The sequence below is a fragment of the Salvelinus namaycush genome, chromosome 4, assembly GCF_016432855.1.
Source record: "Salvelinus namaycush isolate Seneca chromosome 4, SaNama_1.0, whole genome shotgun sequence".
NCBI classification, from domain to species: Eukaryota; Metazoa; Chordata; class Actinopteri; order Salmoniformes; family Salmonidae; genus Salvelinus; species Salvelinus namaycush.
The window spans coordinates 14,474,418-14,495,361 of NC_052310.1; the positions used below are offsets into that span (position 1 = coordinate 14,474,418).

Here is a 20,944-nt window from a genome sequence, read left to right on the forward strand (position 1 = left end):
ATCATCACTCCTCCCAAGTTCATTTGAGTTTTGTGTTGTGTGAGGTATGAGAAGATTGTGTTTCATATATTTTTTTGTTTTTTGGGTTGCATTATTTTTCCTGTTTGTGATTTTTTTTTTGTCGTCTTTCATAAAAAAAGGAAACAAAATATATATAAAAAGAAAATATTCCTGTTTTTGTTTGTTGTAAATTCCTCTTGATAAAAGGGACGGACAATCGGACAAATACACAGACAACAGAGAAGTCAACACAAACTATAGGTGACGTGAAAAATAAGTGACATTTCTGTCTACGTTACACTGCACGCATCGTCAAAAAGTGACTACGGCTGTTCTTTTTCCCGTTTTACACAGAGCAGTCTAAGCGTCATAAACAAACATCAACAAAAATGAACATTGAGATAAAATGTAGAGAAAGAAACCGCTTAATCTCCAAGCGTTTAACTTTTGTTCAGGAGTCTTTTTAAAGTCATATTTTTCCTCATTTCGCTTTTCTGGGTTCATAATCATTTCATAATCATATACTCCCCCCCCCCCCCCAAAAAAAAAAAAAAAAAAAATCCTCAGAAGGTAAAGCAGCATTTCAACCCCTATTGTCACACACACATACCCAATCGGCTCACAAGAATGAAGGACATCACTATTGCGATAACTTTTTTTCTGTTATTGGTTCTTTTTCAAAGAAGCTTGGACTTTAATCCATTGAGTGCCGATTCTGTTTCTCTTGCCGATCGTCTCCATTTGAAAGTTGGTGGCTCTCCTTATGGAAAGCTGAAGGGGGTATTTGTGGAAATGAGGGGGGGATTAAATGTTACAATGCGGGAGTAAAGGGGGAGACCATCTGATATACTGCCATCTCCCCCTTCTCCAAGTTCACAAACGGTGCTTCGACAACGGGCGACGATCCCCCTCTAACCCATGCCAGATGAAGGATGGAAGGAAGTCTCTCTGTCCCGCTCCCTTCGCTCTCTCCTACTCTCTTGTTCACTCGCTCCCACTGCTGCTTCACTGTTCACATTCATTCGGCGACGCCACCCCAAGTGAGCTGCTATGGCCATCCTTGTCTCACAAGGGAGAGGCCTAGATTCCGTTTGGTGTCCAGGGACGTCTCCTACCCAGTGGGTGAGGGTTGGAGGAAGGCTGTTGATTTAATACTGACAATGTGACGGGGTTGGTTGGGAGCCCCGTCCCAGTGGGCCTCCATTAGAGTAGGCCAGGACTCCCAGAGGAAGTTGCATGACTGACAGATGAGTTGGGGCTAGGTTGTGTAGTTGCTGATGAGTGTGGGGAGAGGGGTTTGGACCACTGCAGTAGTGCAAAACCCCGACCAGCGTGGCTTGGGCCAGGGCCGGGGGTGGGGAGACTAGTGGAGTGGGAGGGTGGGGCACGGTGGGAGGAGATTCTGGCTGCTCCACCAGAGCGGTCTGAGGTCTGCTTACAGTGGATTTCTTGGTTGACTCCTCCTCCAGCGGTTGAGGTTGAGTTTGGACTCCTCCTCCGGCGGTTGAGGTTGAGTTTGGACTCCTCCTCCAGCGGTTGAGGTTGAGTTTGGACTCCTCCTCCAGCGGTTGAGGTTGAGTTTGGACTCCTCCTACGGCGGTTGAGGTTGAGTTTGGATTCCTCCTACGGCGGTTGAGGTTGAGTTTGGACTCCTCCTACGGCGGTTGAGGTCGAGGCAGCGACGCTTGGCCATCTGCTTTGAGTACCCGCCATCCCGATCCCGCCCATCGCTCCGCGTCTTTAGGCGTTCATCCACATGCTCCCGGGGTGCTGAAACCCATCTGTCCATTCATCCCTCCCTCCCTCCGCCTCGTTCACTCGTTCAAAAACTACTGCTTGGCATTCAATAAAAATAGGTTGTATTTGAAATTTTTTCCCTCAAAAACAGTGGTAAACACAGCCAGTTACGGCCTGGCCACCTTGGAGTTCTACGCTTCCTCACGGTGTATCGCTCCTCTTCCAGGGCGACAGCTGGACTGTCCATTGTACTCCGTCACGTGATTTATTTGCTTCCGTTTCAACAGAAAAAAAAGAGTGATTCCAAATTCCAAATTGAGAAACTTGGTCCCACATAACAAAAAAGAGAAAAGCTGAACATAATGGTTACCATCCTCCCCTCCCCCGAAAAAGAGATAAGTGACCGTAGGGAAAGGCAGGCCCTCCTGTCTTCAGTGGTATTTCCTTTTGTCTGAGTGATAACACTGAGAATGTGTATCCTGTGTTTGTGTGATTTGTCTTAATGTACGTATGCACACATGCCTATGTGTGTTTTTTGAGTATCCCTAAAAGTGTATGTGTGTGTGTGTGTGTGTGTGGGAGGAGGCTGGGGGCAGCTGCCCTGTGTCCAGAGGTGAGGTAGAGCCTGGCGGCGCCCCAGCCTTGAGGGTGTGCCCACTTTGAGGTAAATGGCAGCCGTCATTGGCCTTGCCCTTTCTCAGTGACCCCTACAGTAACAACGACTGAGTATGGAAGCCTGGAGGGGCCATACTGAGCTGAGTAACACAGGCGCGGATTCAGACTTACTTACCCTGCAGGTCAGGGCTACAGCACAGCAGTGTTTACAGTAAATAAGGCTTTGCGTTTCTGAGGGTAGGTGTGTGTGTGTGTGTGTGTGTGTGTGTGTGTGTGTGTGTGTGTGTGTGTGTGTTATTCAGGATGCTGTTCAGTCTCCAGGCACTGAATCTGCTTGCCAGCTATTAAATCTATATTTTTCCCTCTCTCCCCTCTCTCCCCCCATCCTCTGAGAACTCCTGCCAGTGGCGCCTCTCTTTCTTTCTCTCTTTTGTTCACTGTTATGACCTTCCTTGGAGAGAAAAGGGCTCAATTGTCATTCATGAGAGGGTCTACTGTTGGCACCAGAAGCACAGGCAATGACAAGGCAGGTCTGCCCAGTGTGTGTGGGTTTGAGAGAGTGCCAGTCACAGGCGCTTGCCTAATGACAGAACCAAAGTTAGATACGGAGCCATGGTCTGTAGTTTTACACATTTACACATTTCAGACAACTGGAGTAGCCTTATAATACAGCACCTGACTTGGTTAAAAACATGCTCACGGTCCAGTCTGAAAATGGCTGTTGTGTTCAGCCGTGATTGTAGGTACTAGTAGCTTTGCTCTATGGTAGGAGTTATATGGCACACTCAGTACCTCTGTGTGTGTCCCGGTGTGTTGTCAGTGACGTATCTCCTGAATTATTGTCTTACACTAATTCGGGGAGTATAATTAACTGACCAGTTTTAAAAGATGGTTGCCATAAATTCAAACGGTGCAAACCTGCAAAGACCACCATCTAGTGGCAATGTGTGACAACTGAGGTGCCTCCAATAGGGCTCTGAGAGGGGAGCCAGAGTGTGTGTGTCTGTGTGTGTTCGCCTTGGCAAAGGGCTGCAACTCCCACTGGATAAAACATCGTGCTCAGACAGGGAGGGCCGCCAAACTGATTCCCAAAAACAGGTATGAAGAGGTGGTTGGTTAAAAAAATGAAAATCCTGTTTGTTTGACTCCTGCTGCTGGTTGCGTTGTTTGTTGTTTACCACGTAAATGTCGGAAAAACACAAGTCCTGCCAAAATCCTTCCCAGCTTCAGAAAAACATCCCTTCCTTTCCCAAGATGCCTCAAGTCGCCCCACTACTTCCTCCTCGGCAGCGGGGGGCGCCACTCACACTTCCTGGTCCTCGAAGACCTCTAGGAAGAGCGGGGGGAAAAGTTCCGTCGGACACTCCACCTTCATGTGGAGGAAGCGGCTGGCGTGGCACGCCCCGATCATCCGCAGGTCCGTCACCTTCATCAGCAGCTTGGGCCAGAAGTGGGGAATGTTGTGCTTGCGGTAGTTGATGTAGTGTTCAAACGCCAGCAGGTAGGTCTCCTGGCATTTCTCGATCTTGTCAATGTTCGTCAGGCCCGAGCGGTCTGTGGCCGAGGGCAACGGGAAGGAGGGAAAAAAGTGTCAGTAAACGGAGAGGGTAAAATTCCACCTAGCCTATCAGAGGGAAAGATGTAGGCCAAGTTGTTTTCAGCTAATAGTACAGCAGATTTTATTTATACTTACTTATAGTTCTTTCAGATCCACACAAAGTGCCTAGGTAGTAGTGGCTAGGGGGTGGATTTGGAACTCGGCCTGAATCCTCTCTGACCTGAATGACCTCAGTTGACCTCTGGCCATTGACCCTTGACCCCGTCCTCACCTGAGCTCATGAGCAGCACGGCCTGCAGCAGCGCCACCTCCGTGTCGTCCAGGTTGAACTGCGCCAGGCTCTTGCCCAGGTCGAAGATGGCGTCCGACACCACGCCCAGGCCGCCGTTCTTCAACTGCTCCCGCTTGACCGCCATCTCGCCGCTAAGGGTCAGCGTCTCGCTCTCTGGGTCGTAGCGCACGGCGGCGCGCAGTGACATGATCTCCATACAGCAGCCTTTCAATAGGATGATCTGGTCCTCACAAGGCAGCTGGACAGAGGAGAGGAGAGAGGGAGGAGGGAAAGACGTGAGAGTAATAGCAGAGTTTATTGGTCGGTCACAGTAATAGACTGAATTGTACACCAATATAAATTCATAGATTTTCATCAAATAGTAAGATAGCACAGAGGTGTGTGTGTGCCTGTTTGGTTGAACTACTTTTTAGGGTTAAGGTTAGAATTAGTGTTAGGGTTAGAATTAGGTTTATGGTTAGGAGCTAGGGTTAGTTTTGGGGTTAGGTTTGGGGGTAAGGTTAGGTTTTGGGTTAAGGTTAGGGTTAAGGAAAATAGGATTTTGAATGGGAATTAATTGTATGTCCCCACAAGGTTAGCCGCGCAAGACTGTGTTTGTGTGTGTGTAATAGTTGGGTGTGTGCATTGATCAGTTCGGTAACAAATAGGATGGGTTAGATCTGGCAGCAGCCTGTTCATGTCATTTTCAGTTCAGAGAGAGAAAGGAGGAGAAAGGAAGGGCAAGAGAGACGGTTAAGGAATGTAAACAACATTAACTTGAAGGCACTTTTCCATTCTTCGATTGGAATTTCAAAGGACATTTACGTAAGTCTACATACTTTCCAACTGCAGTGGTGTAGGCTTCGTGTGTAGTGTATGTAAAATAATGTTATATCAGCAGCAGTCTACATTTACTCATTCCATTTTGTTTGCCATGTGACGTTGTTCCTCAGGGTGTCGTCAGAGAAAATGTACATCATGCACATTATACATATTTCAACATGCACTTTCTACATGCATAAACGTAGTGTATTCTTGGTGCCAATATTCCCTCAAAGTTCCTATTGCATTTCATTGTGGTGTGTGTATTCCTTAGATGTGCTGTGATTCATACAGTGTGCTGAGGGGGCTTACATTCCACGCCCACACACACAGGGCTTTACCTCCGAGAACATGGGCAGTTTTTTGGCAAAGTCGACGACGCGGGTGATGGCAGGGGTGATAATCTTGGTAAACTCACTGAAGGCCTCCAGGTCCACCTTGTCTCCGTCCGACGTGGGGGCCACCGGAGACTGACCTATGTCCTCCGGCTAGGGGACAGGACAGGGGACACAGGGACACACAACACACGTTAACAGAGAGCCAGCAGCTGCACAAGTCAAGAAACTTGAGTTAAGTCCTTTGTTATGCTATGAGAGTGTGTTAATTTGGTTGCTAGTAAGATGCCATGAATTAAGCACATCCAACAAAAGTGTGAAATTAGATATAGCAGACATTACGACTGAATAGTTTTAAAACAAAGGTTGACATAATTGAGGAAGGTGAGATGTGTAGTAAACAACTTCTTAGAGCACTAAAGAAAATCCACCCTATAGATACAAAGCTCATGGTCATATGCAGAATATGTGGTTGGTTTACATGCACCACTAGCAGATGGGATTCTATGGGGCTCTGTAAAAGACACATCTGGCTTAAACTCTTAACCTTAGTCCATCCCATTTCATTGTGAGTTGAGAAAAGGCTGAAATGTAACATAACATAAGGCTTTGTCTTATTTTATATAATTAAGGATGCACAATCTATACAAAGCTTATGGATGGCGTGACTGAGTCAGGATTATGCGCCCGAGAGTCAGGAAATTACCTAAAATTGGAATAATACAATAATGCTTTGATTACAGTATATACATTTTCCTCAGCCTAACTAAAGCTGAGTTTCAGTTGTTCAAGGACAGCTGTGTTTATGTTTCAGAATTGAGAAATAGTTATCTCTTGACAAAGCAGAAAAACAAACGAATTTCAACTGAAAACAAGCCACATTCTACAGCTCTGTAGTGAACTAACTCAAACCAACTGCAAAATGAACCTGTCTAGGTTTCAAAGGTTGACAAAGTCATTCAGGGGTTAAAGACGGTAAACCTAAGTATGTTAACCCTGTCTAAGCCGCTTGTTAAAATAGGTCAAAGATCAAGCATTTACTGTCTTTTAAACCACTCTATTAGCAAACTGGGTTTGAAGCTAGGTTGGGTGACCAGACTGGCATTACAGGGGGCACTGGCACACAAAAGCAATGGTCAAAAATCCATTGTAACCAATGCCCTCAAACAACCTCATCATCACTCAAGCAATTCAATTTGCAGAGGGGCTCTTTCCATCTTGACCTTCAATCAAATAGGTTAGACATAATATAATGGGTCCTCTGCAGGACACAGGGCTGGAGGTGGAGTGGACTGGAGCTTTTTGATTTGGCCGGTGATTTTGATTCCAAGTGGCTGGGCGATAAAGGTAGTCTATGGCTTGTTAGCTACTGTTAAATGTAAGTTATTTACTAGCATACATTCTTGTCCAGAACGACTTACAGCAAGTGTTAACAAAATGCATTACATACTGTATAAAATGTATATTAAAAGGAAAATTCACCGCTAGACACTATTTGGGGTGTTTTCCCAGTCTCCCCACATAATTATGAGTGATGAGAGGGTGTTTCAGACATAATTATGCACTATAGCTGTATTATTATTTTTTTTCGTGCCAGGAGACGTCATTGGTTGATTGAGCCTGCTGAATTCAACATTTATTTATTTATTTATTTTTACATTTAGCTCATTAAATTAATTCACCAATCAGTGCGTATACAGCAGGCAAGCTAGTTGTTTACGTGCACGATGGACAGACAAGTGGGTTTGAGGAGGCTTGAAGCACTGTGCATTTGTTATGACATGCATTATATGGATTAGGTCCACAGAATTATACCTAGGAGGAGCGGCTTCTATGGAGAAACGTTGAATGTCCTTTGAGCTAGCTAGTTAACAAGCTAGAGCTAGCAAGCTTTTGTGTGCAGAGTGGCACCAGAATTAAAAACGCGTCTTACCTCTCTGTAGTTAATAAATCCAACTTGAAAACTAGGCCTATAATATCCTTAACTAGCATTGAAAAAGTAAATTCATTCTTCTCAAGCTAATTAAAAAGCTATATATTCTGAATAAAGCTTCAACGTAACATCAGTAACCTATCGTTCGGGGGGCAGATAGTTTAAACACGCACAGGCAAAGATTTTCACCTTGCAGGCAGACAATGGAATACGTTTCTGGGTGACAGAGTGGGGGCTTTGCATAGGCGCTTTGTTGCGTTTTGTTCTGGGAGTAGAAAGAAATGCCTGGAACATAAAATAACGTTATTAACCGGTTCTCATGCTTCAAAAAATAACGGTACTGTTCCTGAACAGTATGGGTCACTTTCATTCCAGGATCCCTGTTTGTTATTTTTGAAAACGTATTTGATGGTTTTCTGTTCTGTTCCCTGAACCGGTTCCAACCCCTACAGACAGCCCTATTTATTTTAGCCGGAATACATTGAAGACGTGTTGAGACAGCGATTAAAATAATTGCGAGACCAGCAAGCAGCGGCGGCGGCCTAAACCAGATGGATCAGGAATCAGGAGGGCAAATGACAGTCATTTTGCTGCTATTAGCTAGCAATATAACCTATATTTTGTACATGAGGCAGTGTTGTTCAGTACAGTACCATTTAGTGATTGATTCGGACATAACGGGGCTTGCTAGTACCACTACAAGCCAAGCTAGCAAAGTTTAGCTATACCTAAAATGTACTGTAGTCTAACGTTATAGCTAGCCTCAGTGCCTCTCATTAGGAGCAAAACTGGAAAAAAGTTTGGATTATGTTGGAGAGTAAAGGAATGACTGGCTATACCGCTATGTTGTAGCTAGCTAACGTGTCCTACACCATGCTGCTACAGTAAGAATACAGATGGTAAAGTGATTGTCCATGAATGTCTAAGTGTTTTTCGTCTTTCTCTCAGACAATACCACTTGGATTTAAAGAAGTTGATGACTCTCGAGAGTTACACTTTTTATCCAAAGTGCATGCTAAAACGTGATATTCAATGTCTGTTTTTTTACACATCTACCAGTAACGTTAGGTGCACTTTGCGAGGCATTGGAAAACCTGTTTTTTTGGGGTTGAATCTGTGTTTGAAATTCAATGCTCGACTGAGGGACTTACAGATAGATAATTGTATGTACAGAGATGAGGTATTAATTCAAAAAATTATGTTAAACACTATTATTGCAAACAGAGTGAGTCCATGCAACTTATTATGTTAATTGTTAAAGCTTCAAACCTGTAACTTTTTGGGCGACCCGACCAAATTCAATTAGAAATGTGAGTTATAGATCTGTCATTCTCATTGAAAGAAAATCTAAGATGCTTCCCGTACTTAAGTTTAATTTTACACACCAGCTTCAAAACAGATATTTCAGTGGTTTAGATGGTACAATGATTCTCTACGCTATACTTGCTTGTTTTGTCTCAAACTGAAATTGGTCTTAGAATTTTAGCATCCAGGAAATGGCAGAGCGATTTCTGCATAGTGCATCTTATTTAGGCTTGCCATAAAGGGGTTGAATACTTATTGACTTAAGACATTTCAGCTTTTTTAGACATTTGTAAAAATCTTGAAAAACATAATTCCACTATGACATTATGGGATATTGTGTGTAGGCCAGTGACAAAAAATATATATAAATGTAATACATTTTCAATTCAGGCTGTAACACAACAAAATGTGGAAAGTCAAGGGTGTAAATACTTTGAAGCCACTGTATGCAAGTATTCCCATTGTAGAACTAGTATTTATTATAAGCATTAGTATATATTTTTCTACTGTATATACAGTATGTCATACATTGCCATAACTTCCTGCATGTAAACTCACCTCGGTCTCCAGAGCAAATAAACTTTGTCTTGAAGACAAATCTGTTTTATTTTAACATGTTTACTTGCCAACAAATTCAAGTTTAAATGATACACCACCACCCTTCATCATTTGTTTTAGCAGTAAGATTGAAGCTAGTTTACCCAAGTACATTTCATGAATATCACAATGAATTTAAAGTCAGCACTACTGGTTTCTGATGCAGCTGGAATCATTTAGTCACTTGTCAGAACACTTGTAAAAAATATATATATAAAACACCATTATATACATATGTTCAACAGCTAGCAATAACTATACCACAATGCAGTTGACCATACTAGGCATTCTATATTATAATACAGCATCAGTCACACTGAATATGGATGATTCGTTGGTTGAATGTTCCAGGCAGGTTCCAGAATGTTCTTGTGCTGAACGTCGTGTTGGGTAATGGCAGCTGGTTTAGCAGGCTTTGGCGCTGTGGTGATGTTCTTCACCACCCACTGCTTTGACCTCTTGCAGATGATTTATATGTACTGCAAGTCTCCTTGAAAAGACATGAAGACTGATCATGAGAATGTGTAACCATAAAATAAACCATGTTAATCTATAAACAAAAAAGGCTACAGTAGACTGTTTTTTTTTTACACTTAAAGTCAATAATGGGGCATTGAGATGGGCTGTTAGCAAAGATGTGAAGTTTGACTTGTAGACAGTCTAGTCATGTATTGTTGTGCATGTGCACCTACAGTTGTGCAGTTGAGTAGACAAGCACTGCCAACAATAGAGTGAATAGGCTAGAAGGGTGTACTAACAGCCCCTCTCCCCCTAGCCCCATGACTCTTAGTTCTATTACATATAAAAGTAATTGGACGAAGGTGTCTTCTTTAAGGGGGAGTTTTGTTAAGAGCCTCGACGCTCCGTCTGAACATTAACACGCATCGCTTGCAGTACGATTTTGGAAGCATAAGGACCTTATCTTTCATATCGGCGAGAAATAATGTTAAACAAACAATAGGTTCAATTGATTCACACCTGTGTGTAAATGGAAGACAGACACCACAAACGTGTTGTCACTGGAAAATAATGTTGGCTGCAGCTGTGTTAAAACAGTAAGTGTGTATTTTGCATTTGTGAAATTGTGATATGAAAGTATAGGGATTTGGGGGGGATTGGAGGGACGCCATGTGCGACTGACGTGTTTTCCGTTTGCTCCCGTGGTATTTTTAAAGTTTATGTGAATTTTGCAGCAGAACCGTATTTATTTTCATATATTATTTTGGTGATCCCTTCCCGTAAAAACCAAGACTACTTTACTTCCAAATGTCAGCATGTCGACGAAACATAAGGCCAAAAGCATGACTTTGAGAAAACCCGGCCTACAAGACACACTCTCATCACCGCCCTCTCCTGAGCCTGACGGCCCGGGGACTGACACTTTACCCGGGGGGGAAGCTTGGCCTGGCGGCGCTGAAATGAACATTCTCGAGGCCATCAAACTACTACGCTCTGAGATAGTTGAAATGAAAACGGAGGTGGTTGCTACGATTGAGGCCCGAATAAAGGAGGTTTCTGATACTTTAAAAGCAGATCTAACCATCCTGCGGAACGAGACGGTGCCAGCAATCACATCACTCAAAACAACAATGGCGTCGCACACTACAACGATTGCAGCACTGGAGACCTCCGCTACAAATGTCTCCGACTTAACTACATCCCTGGAGGCTGACGTGAAACGCCTAGCTGCGGATTTGAAAAAGGTGAAGGAGAGCTGTGTAAGTTTAGAGGGATTCTCTCGCCGCAATAACCTGAGACTTGTATCAGTCCCAGAGTCAGCGGAAATGCCTCACGCCACGGATTTCGTTTCTGGGCTGCTGAAGGATGTTCTTGCCTTAGATGAAAAGCCCCTGATTGATCGTGCCCACCGGTCGCTGCGCCCAAAGCCCCGGGATGGGGAGAGGCCCCGTGACATAATTCTTCGAGTGGACTTTTTCCATGAGAAGATGGAGATTCTCCGACGAGCCCGCAATACCACTCTGAGCTTTCAAGGACAGAGCTTCTCCATCTACCAGGACTACTCCCCCACTGTTTCCAGGCAGCGCGCAGCTTTCGGACAGGCCAAACGACTACTTCGGGACCATCCAGGTGTGAAGTACGGACTGCGATTCCCGGCCCGTTTATGGCTATCTCATGATGGTAAAGACTACACATTTGAATCTCCGGATGAGGCTCTCTCTCACATTCAACGTCACATCAAGAAGTCTTGAACTTGCTCATAGTTCAGCAACTGTTGCTTGCGAACTGTGGATAGTAAGTAACCCACCTGTGGTACAATTATGTTTAGCTACAACATGCTAATTTTGTATAGTTGGGGAGTTGGCGAACCCATTCAGGCTTATTTGATGTGATCTAATGTTTTGATCATCTAGTGTGCTTGCCTTACAAGCATTCAGTCATTTTAATTTCATTGTATTGAGGTTTTAGTTTACTCCTGTGTTTCTAGGCTGTCTTGCTCACCTATTCAGTTTGTTTACATAGTGTCTCAGTGACTCAAAATATTCTTGGTTATTTGTTTACTGCATCCGTTTGCATTGACCCAGTAAACAGTAAATGCTTCCCGAGGCGACACGTTTTTTGGGGTCTTCACTTAAATTTTAAAAGTTCTGAGCGTCATTTATGCCCAGCAAGCGTTCAACGTTGCGCACACGTAGTTTTTTGGTCTTGGTTGTAAGCTGTCTCAGCATTCAACTAGACAACTATTATAATAATAATAATTATTATTATTTTCGATTGTCTTACTACGATTTCCTTACTTCAAATTAGGTTTTCGGCTGAGAGCCTTTATACATTTTATTTATTTTATTTATTTTCTCTCTCAAATGCCTGTTATAAGACTGGGAATATAATTATATACATCTACAAGTGGTGCTTTTGTAATTTCGTCTGCACAAGGGATTCACTTTTATTTTTATTTATTTAAAAAATGATTATCTCTTTTTGCTGTTTGATCCACTAACAAAACGTGACTTTAAAGAGCGGGACTGTGGGTTTAGGTTTAAGACCGCACTCTCACAGACATACTGTGCGAAGAGAACATGTTCTATTTAGGCTTGTACCTCGTTTGGGGAGGTATTGTCTGGGATGGGGGGAGGGGGTGGGGGGAGGGGTTGAATTGTTCAGTTCTAATGTTGTCATTCTGTCTTTTTGTTTTTTTTTCTGTACTTTTTCCAAACATCTACCACCGTACATTATTACTCTGAGACAAGTTATTCTGGGGTTTTTGGGCGCTCATTGCTTTTCCATTCTATGCTCTAATGACAGGGTTGTATAACGGGAATGCCCAGAGGGGCCGAAACAATGCGATCAAGTACATTTCGTGGAACATCAAAGGGGTTAATAACCCAGTGAAGCGTAAGAGGGTGTTGACACACTTAAAGGGTTTGAACACAAATGTTGCATTTCTACAAGAGACTCACTTGAGGACTGGTGAGCACTTTAGGATGCGTAAGGACTGGATTGGTCAAGTGTTCCACTCTAACTTTCATAGTAAATCAAGAGGGGCTGCCATTTTGGTTGATAAAGCTACTCCCTTTGTAGCTTCTGAGGTTATCGCTGATCCTAAGGGACGATACGTCATAGTAACCGGTAAACTGTTTTCTACCCCTCTTGTTTTGGCTAGTGTTTATGCTCCCAATTGGGATGACACAAGTTTAATTTCTTCCTTTTTGTCTGCTATACCCAATTTAGATTCTCATTTGTTGATTTTAGGGGGGGATTTCAACTGCAAAATGTCCCCAGTTCTTGACAAGTCCTCACGAACAACTACAGGCCCATCTAAATGTGCCCTACTTATTCAAGCCTTTCTTCAGAAATATGCCATGTTTGAGGCCTGGCGTTTCCTACATCCTACAGATAGACAGTATTCCTTTTATTCTCATGTTCATCAAACATACTCCCGGATTGATTACTTCTTTTTGGACAAAAAACTTCTGCCTAACCTTCGGCAGTGTACTTACAAGAGTATTGTTATTTCTGACCATTCACCATTAGTGCTTGAACTAGAGTTTCCCCAGCGACCTCCTATGTGTTATCAATGGCGTCTTAACCCCATTTTACTCTCAGATTAGGAGTTTGTCAATTTCATTTCTTCTGAAATCACCTTATTCCTAGAAACTAATTCAACACCAGGTATGTCCTGCTCTACCATATGGGAGTCTCTCAAAGCATACCTACGTGGCCAAATTATTTCTTATACAGCCAACCAAAACAGAGTTCGCTCTCAGCGACTTCGGGACCTGAGCGAATCCATAGCCACATTGGATGAGAAGTATGCTACGGTTCCTTCCTCTGATCTGCATAAAGAGCGCCAACTACTCCAATCTGAATTTGATGAGCTTTCTACCAGGCAAGCTGAACAGTTACTCTTGCGAGCTCGGTACAGAGTGTATGAACAAGGCGACAAGGCCAGTAAACTCCTTGCACATCAGATCCGTAAATCTGAGGCCTCACGTTTAATCCCACAAATAAGGACCCCGTCTGGTGCCACCACAGTTATACATAAAGAGATCAATGATCAATTCAAACAATTTTACTCTGCGCTATACACCTCTGAATCCCCTCAAGACCCTTTGCTGATTGATTCCTTCTTTAATGGCCTGAATATGCCTTCGATTGATACAGACACCCATGACTGTCTAGAAGAAGAATTTACACCTGAGGAGATTGCAACAGCAGTGTCCGCAATGAAAAGTGGTAAATCACCGGGTCCGGATGGTTTTCCAACCGAATTTTACAGGACGTTTTCTGGTCTGCTTTGCCCATTCTTGTCTCGACTATTTGCAGAGTGCCTTAATACCTCAAAGCTACCGCCTAGTCTTTATCAGGCTTCAATTTCATTACTATTAAAGAAAAACAAAGACCCCCTGGAATGTGGATCCTATCGCCCAATCTCGCTTTTAAACTGTGATTACAAAATCCTAGCCAAGCTTTTAGCCATCCGTATGGAAGGCTCGCTGCACCAAGTAATACACTCTGACCAGACTGGCTTTGTGAGAAATAGGCATTTGTTTTTCAATATTAGGCGCCTTATGAATATACTGTACTCCCCAGCGTCGGAGGACCCAGAGGTGGTGGTCTCACTTGATGCAGAAAAAGCGTTTGACCGCGTTGAGTGGGATTACCTAACAGCTACCCTTTATAGATTTGGCTTTGGCCCCAAATTCATTGCGTGGATAAAGATTCTTTATTTTTCCCCCATGGCTTCGGTACGGACTAACAACTTGTCCTCTGACTATTTTCCCTTGCACCGCGGATCCAGACAGGGCTGTCCACTCTCCCCCTTGTTGTTTGCTTTGGCAATCGAACCTCTCGCCATTGCACTACGCTCTAATGATGCCATTCAAGGAATAATCAGGACGGGCTCAGAGCAGAAAGTCTCGCTATATGCGGATGACCTCCTTTTGTTTATCTCTAACCCTGATACCTCTTTGCCACGCGCCTTATCTGTTCTTAAAAGGTTTGGATCAATCTCAGGGTACAAGCTGAATCTAGGCAAGAGTGAGCTTTTTCCTGTAAACAAGGCTGCTTTAAAGTGCTCTTTTACAAGTTCTCAGTTTAGGATTGTCCGGGATCAATTCACCTACTTGGGAGTTAAAGTGACAAGGAAATATTCAAATCTGTTTCAGGAAAACTTGGTTGCTCTAGCAGACAGTTTGAAACAATCTTTTACTTTTTGGAATTCGCTACCTCTTTCTCTTATCGGAAGGATTAATGTCATTAAAATGAGTGTGTTGCCCAAATTTCTATATTTATTTCAATGTTTACCCATTTTTATTCCAAAATCTTTTTTTATTTCACTGGATCAAACATTCATGCATTTTATTTGGGATGGCAAGGTACCACGGATTGGTAGAAAACATTTACAGAAGCCTAAGTCATTGGGGGGTTTAGCTCTACCAAATTTTCAGGCATACTATTGGGCTGCAAATTTCAGAGCCCTTCTGTTTTGGCTGCAGACTGATCCTACTGGCCCTAGACCACTCTGGGTCCAGATGGAGTCTGAATCGTGTAAACCTGCTGCACTTTCTTCTGTGTTGTGCTCGTCTCTCCCAGTGTCCCTAGGCAAAAGGTGTGTCAACCCAATTGTAAAGCAGTCTCTTAAAATTTGGAATCAGTTCCGTTTAGCCTTTGGCCTCCGAGGCTTTTCTCTATCAGGCCCAATCAATCAGAACATTTTATTTCCTCCATCTTTGAATGATGGGGCTTTTGGCATCTGGCACTCACTAGGCCTCTCCTCACTAGCCCAATTATTATTTGATGATACATTTGCCTCTTTTGCTCAGCTACAGGAAAGGTTCAACCTCCCCCAATCCCACTTTTTCCGCTATCTCCAGACTAGGAACTTTGTCAGAGCTAACACACCTGAATTTCCCCATAGGCCTGCGAATACAGCTATAGAGAGCATCCTGGAGCTGAACAAGCTTCCTAGGGGCGCAATTTCAGATGTATATGCAATCATTCATGACTTACAAAACCCTTCTTTGGTGCCTTTAAAGACTCGATGGGAAAAGGATTTGGGGGAGGAACTTGGGGAAGACACCTGGGAATCTGTGCTGCGCAGGGTGCATTCGTCCTCTTTTAGCACTAGACACAGCCTCATTCAATTCAAGGTGGTTCACCGTATCCACTGGTCTGGGGCCAGACTTGGAAGAATATTCTCTGATTTTGATCCTACCTGTGTCAGATGTAAAATTGAACCAGCCACACTGTTGCATATGTTCTGGGGCTGTCAAACTGTCAGGTTTCTGGGAATTAATATTTAAATGTTTCTCTGATATATATAACACTGTTATAGATCCCTCTCCCCTTACAGCCCTTTTTGGAGTACTGCCCATAGGTACCCCACTGTCAAGAATCCAGTCGGACACTGTTGCTTATACAACTCTTTTAGCTAGACGGCTAATACTACAGAACTGGAAGATGGCAGCTACCCCGTCTTATAAATATTGGGTGAGAGATGTGTTGTGCTCTCTGAAACTAGAAAAAATTCAATTCAATTCACGTGGGAACCCCAAACTGTTTAATGAGGCTTGGGCTCCATTCCGGTCTTACTTTAAACAGTCCATCCTCTGATGGCATTCCTATTAAAACCAAAATAAGTCTGTATTTGACCCCCCTGTGACTTAGGGGTTGGATGAGCATTTCTCTGTGTTTTTTCTGGGGTGGGGGTGGGGGGCATTAAGGTTGATGTGCTTATTGATTGTGACCTGCGGATGCCTTGTTCATCTTGCCCGGGCAGAGACTAAGGTGTGAGCTTGTTTTTCCCAGTTATTTTTAAATTTTGTTCACGCCTACATAAAATTATTATTATTCATTTTTTATTTTAAAGCATTGTAAACTTTTTATTTTTGGTCCAGTGGATGGTTGGTCTGTGGCCTTGACTGTCTGTGAGTGGTTGCATTTCTCCACCCCATCCCTTGACTGTTTACAGGAACAATGGTGAGGTGTTTGCTCTGTCCCTATACTATAGATTGCCCTTTAACCTTTGTAGCCTTCTGCCTGGTGTGTTTAACGTGTCTAAAGTATGGTATCTTTAAAGCTATTTTTTTTATTTTATTTATGTATTATTTGTATTTTTTCTAGTTGAGTATATTATTTATATTGCTTTGTCTTGTCTGTGTGTGTAAAACTTAATAAACAGAGTAAAAAAAAAAAAAAAGAAAGTATAGGGATTTATGTTTCTAGAAATGTACCACAATTGAGAATCGATTCACGTATAGATGGAGTATTTGGCTGTTTTAGCTTCCAGAGCCAATTCGCCCTTTAAAACAGAACATGTAAGGTCCTTGGACTAAAAAGAGTAACGCTAGCCTCCTTTAGTCCAATATTGGGCTACTCTTCCCCCATGCCTAATAACTGATTGCAAGGGTGTGAAACATTTGAGGAGCACTTGTCTTGTAGACAGTTTAGTGTATTGGTGATATTGTGCTTTCATAAATACCCTTGGCTGTTCTGGCTTGGTTCAAAGTCAGATGATGTTGGCCTTGAGTTTATTCCAATCTGAATGTTGTCATCCAATGGGTCTAAAGGCTCTGTACTACTAAAGCTGGTGTCATGGTCATGGTCGGCAGGATTAATCATCAGCAGCAGGATTAGTCTCTATGACACACAGTAGTCAGTGATTAGCCAACATTTTACTACTTTGTCCCCATCAATAAACGCTCAAACAAGGTACTATATTCACCCACCCCCCATAACGTCAATGGATCATGCATACTAACCTTGAAACACACAATACCCACCCCCAACAGACCAGCCAGTCAACCACACCATCCCCTCCTTACTAATACCTCCTTTTCGCAAATGTAGACTTCAAGCCTTGCATGAACAATCAACAAATCTTCCATAATACAGAGAAAACTACAGTAGAGGTTGTAGCCTACTTCTAAACACACCAACTATAACAAGACACGGACCATGTTTATGCCTAGCTCCAGTAGATTTAATTGCTCATCATGGAGTCATGGAAAGATTTGGTAGATTTTCGTATGGTATTTTAGGTGACTTACACTAGTTCCTGGTGCTGAGCTTGATGCCACTGCTGATGTTGTTGGAATCGGACTCTAAATTGAACACAACATTAGTCTCTGCAGTAGTTAGCTAGCTAACGTTAACTTGCAAGTTACAAAATCACATCACCAGATAGCAGCTGGCTAATTACATTGATATGCTTTGGAATGTCTAGCCAGCGTATTGTGAAAGCTAGTTATCAAAATGTTGGTTTAGATAAAGAAATGTAGTTTGCTAGCTAGTTAGTTAGCTAGGTAATGCTAGCAACGTTACCTCAGCTTTACTTTTTTTCTGCTGCGTTGATGTTGGCGGATTGGATCCCTTCCTCTTTGAAGTGAAGGAGGAAATTGATGGAATAGCATCACTTTTCAACAGTCGACGACATGGCAAAATCATCAGTTGAGACGTCAGTTCCGTTTTGAAATACTCTGGCTGAAAGTGCTGGTTACAAACACAGACATTTTTATATTTCTCACATCAATTGGATACATCTCCACAGGGCGGTACTACGTCCTGAAATCACTATGAAATCTGGATATTGTCGTTTGCTTACAACCACGAAATGTAGCTGGCCCGTTTCTACCGGTGAGATGCAGAAACGCTCGTATTTGCGTGTAACATAAGGTGACCAGATTCGGTGGTCAATATATCATTAAAATAGCCAATGTTATATTATCTATGAAATAAAAAAGGGGGACAATTCCAGTTTCATTTATTTAGTTTAACAGGCACACTGTGATACAGAGAAAACAACTATATTACAGAAACACTACAGACAAGACAGAACTGTCCGATCTGAACAGCCATTCAGTGGTCCTGGTAGAATAAGAGCAGAAGAAAACATGAGCAAAATTGAAAAAACAGACAATAGTATATGTGAAATACTTAACATAATAAAGAAATAAGATGCTGATGAGATTGGTAACTACATAATATACTTATACCAACCTAATCTGTATTTTTCTCAGAAGAATGTATCTTCTTCAGGATTGCTCTGTCTTTGGCCAGCTTCTCCATGAACTCCTGGCAGGGGAGGTTGAAGTTTATCTTCACAATAAGCATGGCCTTGATGGTAGGAACAGTGAAGCTATTTCTTGCTGCTGTCCATAGATCATTCATTTGGGAGAACACTCTCTCGACTGGTGCATTACTTCCAGGTAAGCACATGACAACAGACGCTAATCTAGCCAGGTTAGTGTGTGGGATGTCATTCTCTTTGAAGTGGGTAACCACCGTGCTCCATCTCTGACTAAACGGTGTCTCAGATGTTTTCCATTCTTCAAGCGACCCCCCTTTAGGAACTCTTGCAGGCCAGTAACCTCGTCACACAATGCATCCTCATTGATGGTCACATTGGGGCATTTTTCCCGCAGTGTGCCTGCTTCCTTCTGGATCTCTTCACGCAGAGGTTGCCTTTTTAAAAGGAGACAATGTAAATCTTTTAGATTATCTGTGTGCTTTCCCCATGCTTGCAAGTAGTTCACAGCCATAGTGAAGAATGATTGTGATGTTTTGAGAAAGCTCTCTTTAGACATGGCTCCATTTTCCTCTAGCTCTCTCAGAAGTCCTCTGACCAAAACTGGAATGAAGTTGTCATCACGTCTTGCAGTGAATTTTGCCTCAACGTTTCTCAGAATTGCAGCGGACTCCACAGCACAGTGGTCCTGGCCTCCAAGCATCTTGATCGTGTCACTGAATACGGTCAAGTTTCCATGGACAAAGGCCAGCCAAAGTTCAGTCAGTGGATCTTTGAACATTGTTCACAGGACAACAGGGCATTTGTCTTCAGAAATAAAAAAGGATTTCAATGGCACATACATTTTCAGCACTCTTTCTAGAGCAGGGAGCATGGACATCCAGCGAACATTGCTGTGTCCTAAAATGTTATGGTACTCCTGGCCAACAAACTCACAAAAGCCCTTCAGTCTTTCTACTCTGACGGTGAAAATATAAACATATCCAAATATCTTTGTGAGCAGGTACTCAACATCATATCCAAAGCTGTTCTGGCCGTGTTATGAATGATGTGGGCAGGACAACCTAAGTCAATCACCTCCAGCTGCAGAGTATTTTTTACTTTGTTATGGACATTGACCCTCCCCAGCCTATTCAGTCCTCCAAAGTTAGTATTTGTTGTCGGCAGAGAATGTTTTCCAGGTTCCATTTTTGGATGACCACCAGGACCTCAGCTGCAATTTCCTCTGCTGTTTCTCCATTCAATTCAACAAAATCAAGCCGTTTTGTTTCCACAGATGTGCTGCCCTCATATATCTTACATATCTGACTACTATTGGCAGCAGCTTTACATGTCCATGATTGGACGCATCAATGGACAGGGACACACATTCAACCTGTTCTAGGTCCTGTGTTACCAAAGTAGTTGCCCATGGTGCTAACACGTTACTCACTATGGCTTCACATTTTGTCCTAGCACATGTAAACTTTGGCTCACAAAGCTTCCGTGTCAGTTGTGCTGTGCAGTCCATAGATCTGTAACTATGATTGTGTCACACGTATGCAAAGACACCCTCCTGCACAGCTAAACCATATTCTTCTTGGGAAGGCTCTACGTTCTTGAAGAATGTGGTGACAGAGGGCATACCAACACGGGCAATCAGAGAGGCTTTATGCTTTTTCGTCTGCTGATGTTCTACCACTGCCGTTCTTCTCCGGCTGCCAATTGAAAGAGAGGAATTACAAAGGGTGCGGTGAACAATTCTATCGTCTTGACCTGAGCGTATGAATGGAAATTCTCTCATGTTTTTCATAAAAAGTGCATTTCCGTTTCTTGGAAAGAGTCATTGTATCTCCTCTGTCTGTTCTTCACTCTCCTTGTGTCACTCTTCTTACTCTCTTAACTTTTTCTTCTCCTCAAATCTTTCTCCTTCTCTTTTCTTCACTCATCTTCCTTTCCTTCTCTTCACCTCTCCACCTCACTCTTCTACACTCTCCTTGCTTCACTCTTTTTACTCCCTTAATTTTTCCTTCTCCTTTCTCTCCAATCTGTATTAATAAACAGCATACTATTAGATAAAATACTTTGGTTAACAGATTCCCATTGCTTGCCTCATTTTTGTATTTGATCTCAAAAACATTGTTTGGAATAATAAATTGGCAGGCTCTGTAACCATATCTTTACCTTTCCTCCTCTGTCTCCTTCACTCTTCTTCCTCCTCTCCTTTCTCTCCACTACTAATGTTATCCATGAACATTTCTAAATATATTTTCACACTACTTATTATAAATGCCAAACCATTAAA

At 42.8% G+C, this 20,944-nt stretch overlaps 1 protein-coding gene across 1 annotated transcript in view; it reads right to left on the minus strand.

Annotated features, from left to right (window-relative positions):
- Nucleotides 1–1,829: 1,829 nt before the first annotated feature.
- Nucleotides 1,830–20,944, minus strand: part of LOC120046190 (thyroid hormone receptor alpha-like) — a 186,016-nt gene continuing 166,901 nt past the window's right edge. The window contains exons 10-12 of the mRNA XM_038991216.1: nucleotides 5,345–5,491; nucleotides 4,182–4,440; nucleotides 1,830–3,906 (exon numbers count right to left, since the gene is read on the minus strand). Of these exons, the coding sequence (XP_038847144.1) occupies nucleotides 3,656–3,906; nucleotides 4,182–4,440; nucleotides 5,345–5,491 (657 nt within the window). The 3' untranslated portion in view covers nucleotides 1,830–3,655. The remainder of the gene's footprint in view (nucleotides 3,907–4,181; nucleotides 4,441–5,344; nucleotides 5,492–20,944) is intronic.